The sequence below is a fragment of the Rhagoletis pomonella genome, unplaced genomic scaffold, assembly GCF_013731165.1.
Source record: "Rhagoletis pomonella isolate Grant_MI unplaced genomic scaffold, Rhpom_1.0 Rhpom_scaffold_00015, whole genome shotgun sequence".
NCBI classification, from domain to species: domain Eukaryota; kingdom Metazoa; phylum Arthropoda; class Insecta; order Diptera; family Tephritidae; genus Rhagoletis; species Rhagoletis pomonella.
In genome coordinates this window covers 4,950,456-4,956,591 of record NW_023458569.1, presented here as the reverse complement: position 1 = coordinate 4,956,591, position 6,136 = coordinate 4,950,456, and the positions used below count along the sequence as shown (strand labels likewise).

General features: G+C 50.6%; 1 protein-coding gene across 2 annotated transcripts in view; it reads right to left on the bottom strand.

Moving 5' to 3' along the window:
* LOC118749388 (zinc finger protein ush-like) overlaps positions 1-6,136 on the bottom strand; it is a 622,067-nt gene that overhangs the window by 106,165 nt on the left and 509,766 nt on the right. For both annotated transcript variants that reach the window (XM_036484195.1, XM_036484196.1), the window contains exon 4: positions 6,056-6,128. In XM_036484195.1, coding sequence (XP_036340088.1) covers positions 6,056-6,128 — 73 coding nt within the window. The remainder of the gene's footprint in view (positions 1-6,055; positions 6,129-6,136) is intronic.

Genomic DNA, 6,136 nt, shown 5'->3' with positions numbered 1-6,136 from the left:
TAGGTTAGCTGCGAATAACCAATAAGCAGTCCCAGACCAAGAGCGGCAGGAGACGAGGGCCTGATTTAAAAGATCAGAAATGCTTGATGAATCTCCTGTGTCCGGGCGAACAGATGCCGCCTCCCAAAAAGCATCCCAGGATTGAGACCAGTTAGATCCTGTTCATGGCATACTGGAGCATGTATACGATTAGTCTGATATTGGGCTGGCGAGAGCAGTATTCCGCCACTTTAGTATGTGAGGGTGACACCTCACAGAAATGGCTGGTAGGCTAATGCTGCAATCGCCTCCGTCTCGTTAAAACCCTGGCAGGTCTTCAAGTACGTTCAATACACGTCGCCATTTAGTTGGCCGCACAGGTCTAGTTGAGATTTACTCCTGGTTTTGCACTGTCTTGGCTCTGAACACAATATCCCATAAGGACTTGTGTCAACCCTCGCGATGGCCTGCTCCTTTGAGACAAGGGAACTTCGGGACACTTAAAAGCGACTGTGCTACGTGTGGAGATAGCGGCTTGAAGCGGAGACCCAATTGCTTGGAAATGAATAAAATAAAACCAATAAATGAAACCAACGTCGATGTTATGGAGGAAGAATGCAGCGCATTCAGGAGGAGCAGTAGAGTCGTGCGCTCCCCGCCACATACTCCTCTGCAGGCAAATGCCGGCACCACGAGCACGGAGAAAGCCGCCGACGTAGCGCAGAAGGCTACACCTTGCCAAACGGCAACTCCCGGCACCCGGGATAGTCGTCTTCAAACGCCGGCTGCTGCAAACAGCGATATGCATGTCACCGCAAGCTTGGGAACTTGCGAAGGCAATGAAGATGAGCAATTGGCCCAGATTCGGCTCGTCTTGAAGAGGATGCAGAGCGCTATCTCTAAGCAGAATAATGTGTCCATGGACATAAAAACGGGTATGGCCCAAATCGAGGAGAGCTTAAATATATTAAGCTACCTCCGAGAGCAGCGCCGGAAGGGGTCTGCCCTCTCCGAGCTGCGGAAGGCTGGCCCTGGCACGCAAAAGAGAGGTCGAACTCGATCCGAGGTGCTGGGAATGATACGTGGTAAGCTCCAACCCGAGAAGACGGAGACCGTAATTCGATCTGTTCGGAAAACCCGCGAAGGCGGCGTGCTCATCGAAATGGAGCGCTGTGGCGACCACTCAGCATTTAGGGAAAATTTGTGCACTGCCATTGGCCAGCTTGGAGACGCCCGTATTCTCACTAGACGTTTACGTATAGAAGTTCTGGGCATGGACTGCCTAACCACGGCCCCAGAAGTGGAGAACGCTATACGCGGGGAGTTACGCGGGGAGACAAGATGAATGGCCAACTTCGCGTCTCACTCCTCGCTGTAAACTCGCGAGAACAAAGAATAGCTGTGGTGGAAATCGACGAACTGCCAGGCCGGACTCTTATTGAAAAGGGGAAGCTGCGAGTAGGTTGGATTATCTGCCGCGTCCGAGAGCACGCGGATGTCCAAAGGTTTTTCCGCTGTCTGGGGTATGGCCACAAAAAGGCGGCATGCAAAGGCCCAGACAAAAGCAGTTCATGCTGGAAATGCGGTCAGCAGGGCCACATAGCCTCTGCATGTAAAGAAAGCCCAAGCTGCTAGCTGTGCTCGGCAGGAGATGGACAGAAAAAGGCCAATCACCTGCCCGGGTCGGGAGCGTGCAAGGCCTTCAGGGATGCCCTTGCTGAGGCTAAGACAAAGCTTGGGAGAATATGATTAAATTTATACAAGGCAATATGAACAGGATAGCTGATGACCTGCTGAACAAAGAGCAGACGCTGTCATCATCAGTGAACCCTATAGAACAAAGGAAACCTGGCATGTTGACCAATCAGGCTCGGCCGCGATATGGATTGCTAACCCCAACCATCGCGCAGAGAGCAGCGGGTTCGGACGCTGCTACGTCTGGGTGAAAATAGCGCAAATCACTCTGGTGAGCTGCTACCTGTCTCCAAACGACACAGTCCCTGTCTTCAGGGAAAAGCTCGAAGACCTTGAAGACGAATTGCGCGACATAACCGGCCACATAATTTTTGCTGGAGATTTCAACGCAAGAGGCGTGGAATGGGGTATGCCCCAAACAAACACCAGGGGAAGACTGGTCCTTGAAATGGCAGCCCGCATTGGCCTGACCATCCTCAACACCGGAACGACCCCTACATATCGAAGGCCGGGTTTTGGATACTCTATCCCTGACATAACCCTGGTCTCAGAAAGCCTTCTTCGAAGGGCTGACGGATGGAGAGTGATGGAAGACCTGAGTGGTAGCGACCACAACTACATCATCTTCCAAGTCACTGACATAACGCGAGGGCAAACACGTAGTATCCCTCGCAGGAAACCAGGATGGAACCCGTCTAGGGTCGATGTTCGCAAGTTCGATACGTCACTCCTAGCAGATTCCCAAGGTATTTCACCCACAACGGGAGAGATCCACAACAGGGAGTCTTGCACTAAGCTGGCCGAAGAAACTATGCGCTGCATTCACCGGGCATGCAAAGCCTTAATGCCACAGAGGAGAGCATGGTCAGGTAAATGACCGAATTGTTGAGCTGCGAAGGGCCTGCCATAGAATGCGGAGACTCGTAACGCGCGCTCGTGGTAGACCTGAGGCGCTGACCAGAGGAGCAGCCTACAAAAGCGCTAAGAAAGCACTTGGGCCGAGATACAGAAGAGTAAACGGAACTGCTGGAAAGCGCTATGTGACGAAGTGGATCGCGATCCCTGGGGCCAGGGATACAAAGTAGTGATGAAAAAGTTCCATACATCATCGCAAGCGATGGATGAGGTCCGAGTTAAGAATATAGTGGATGCGCTATTTCCCACACACCCACTAAGAGCCGACACAGTGTTCGTCGAGGAGCAAGCCGAGGCACCACCGTTTTCGACAGACGAGCTGAAGCTAGCCCTGCGAAGCATGAAAGCCGGCAAGGCTCCAGGCCCAGATGGCATACCAGCGCATGCAATCAGGTTAGCAGCGGAAACGAGCCCTGATCTTCTGCTTAACATGTACAACAGCTGCCTTAGGGTCCGGGTCTTCCCAAGCCAATTGAAGAAGGCGAGACTGGTGCTTATACCCAAGGCAAAGGGGACCCAAACTCTCCTTCATCCTTCCGGCCACTCTGCATGCTAGACACAGCAGGCAAAATGATGGAGAGTCTGCTCAAAATACGCTTGACGTCAGCCATAGAAAGCGAGGGAGGCCTTTCACCCCGACAACATGGCTTCAGGAAGGGACACTCAACTATAGGAGCAATTGGCGAAGTAGTCGAGGCGGTACATAAGGCCGAAGAAGCCTGCCACCAGGCGCGGCCAATAGTGCTGCTAGTCACACTGGACGTCAAGAACGCCTTCAACTCGGCAAGATGGGACGACATGCTGGAGGCCTTGGAACGGTCATTCAAGGTTCCAACATACTTGCTAGATATGATCCGGGACTACCTCAGAGACCGTTGGCTTTTGTACGACACAACACAAGGTCAGAGAAAGAGACGTATAACCGGCGGAGCGGCACAGGGTTCTGTACTTGGCCCGGACCTCTGGAACGCCACGTATGACAGTCTGTTGCGCACGGAAATGCCGGAGAGCGCCTTCCTTGTCGCCTTCTCGGACTACGTGGCCGCCGTCATAACAGCAAGAAATGTCCAGCTAGCACAGCTCAAGCTAAACCAGGTCATGCGCAACGTCAGTGGATGGATGAGCATTCATGGTCTGCAATTGGCTACAGCCAACACGGAGATCGTGCTCCTCACCAGGAAACGGATCCCAACAATTATAAATATGATGGTCGGACCTCGACTCGTGACGACTTCTAGGTCTACAAAATACCTAGGGGTGAAGCTTGACAGCAAACTCACATTCTGGGAACACATCCATCGAGTATGTGAAAAAGCTGCGCAGAGCACGGCGGCTCTAAGCCGGCTGATGGCGAACGTGGGCGGTCCGAAGCCATGCCGCAGGAAGCTTCTGATGACAGCGGTCCAATCGGTGCTCCTGTACGGGGCAGAAATATGGGCTGACGCATTGAAAGTCAAAAAATACCGGATTCAAATGTCTTCGGTACAGCGCAGAGGGGCACTACGCATTGCTTCTGCATACCGTACAGTGTCCGCGGACGCGGTTCTAGTTATTTCTGGCGTCATGCCAATTGAGCTACTTGCTTACGAGCGAAAAGAGATTTAAAATCTCAGTGCCGAGATAGGTCGAGCAGCTGCCGCGGCAAGGCCGCGCGAGCAACTGATTCAGCAGTGGCAACAAAACTGAAACGCGAGCACAAAAGGTCGATGGACGCACTCCCTGATAGCCGACTTCAAACATGGCTGAACAGACCACATAGGGAAGTCGATTTCTACCTGACGCAATTCCTCACCGGTCATGGTTACTTCCGAGAATATCTTCATAGAATGGGAAGGGTGGACTCACCGTTCTGTCACTACTATGGAAACGTCGAAGATAACGTGTACCACACATTCTTCGCCTGCGAACACTTCTTGATTTCGCGCAGAATGTTGGAAGAAAGACACGGAGACATAACTCCGAACAACATAGTTGGGGTAATGGTCTCCAGCGCAGAAAAGTGGGAAGCAGTTGCGAGATACGTGAAATTCGTACTCCGCTGCAAACGAGAGGACGGTTGTCTACTGAGGACACCCGAATGAAACGCCCCTACAAAAGAGCAGCCCCAAGGCTCTAACAGCGCGCTCCTGCATCTGAAGACATGCAGAATTGCGGTGCCAGATGCGGGATTCTTGCGCGGGCGGTGGGAGTTTGGGTTTTAGTGGGTAGCCCAACACGCTTCGGTGGGAGTCCCACACTCGGGGAAGATAGTATAGAGACTAGCGCCCCCGGCCAGTGCATAAAGCATTTCCCTCTCCTACGAAAAAAAAAAAAAAAAAATATGGAAACAAGAAACGTCAAACCAACATTTTATTTCAAAGAATATATTTTTGAAATTTTTTTCTGTGAAGAGCTTATGCCTGGGTATGCTTTATTCAAATTCTTAGTATAAAATCTGTCGACTTTAGTGGCTTCTTGGCGGTATATAATTAATTTTTTGGGGAAATCTCCGTTTAATTATTTTTAGTGGATAAATTGTCTTTACAAAAATACCAGACAAGTTCACATTGCAGATAACGAATTTTTCGATTTAAGCCCACTTAGGCGGCACTGTGCGCTGCAAGATTTGCTGCGATGATTCTTGTGAGGTACAAGTGCTTGTATCAAAAGTAACGAGTAAAGTAACGATACGAAAGATATGGGTGTTGATTGGATTAGTAACGAATACATACGGGTATCCGAAATTTCGTTACTTTTACAGCTCTATCAGGGATAGTAGCTGAGAGCTATAGGTTTAATTTAAGAGAGTGTCTATTCGCGCTTTACCAGTGTCATCAGTGTACCAGAGTCGACAGTCTTTGGCTTTGCCAGTGTCACCAGCGTACCAGTGGCGGCACTGTCGACACTGGTGACACTGGCGGCACTGTCGACACTGGTGAAACTGGTACACTGGTGAAACTAGTGACACTAGTACACTGGCGACACTGGTGACACTGGCGACACTGGTGACACTGGTACACTGGCGACATTGGTGACACTGGCGACGCTGGCGACACTGGTGACACTGGCGACACTGGTACAGTGGTGACACTGGTACACTGGTGAACCTGGCGACACTGGTACACTGGTGACACTGGCGGCACTGTCGACATTGGTGACACTGGCGACACTGACGACAGAGACGAAGACTCCCGATACTGGTACACTGGTGACACTGGCAAAGTGTGAATGGACACTCCTTTTTTGCTAAACCTTCTAAAATATTGCAAAAAACACGATTTTTTAACAATTTTACCTCGTTTTTCTCAAAATCTGGAGCTGATGGAAACTGTGTTCTTACGGATTCGTAGTCAGTACAAAAAAGTCTATCAAAAACAGGTTTTACATTTGCCGCAACAAAATCACTGTTGCCTTGTGTTATTTTTTGGGTGAACTACGTATGTAGATACAATATTGTTTCGGTGTCGTCGACGAACAACTGACTCACTTGACTAGAACCACTTTCGTCCAGCGCATTTCCACAGTTTGGCGGTAGAACATTGCTGCTATGAGCTGGCGATGTTTGGTG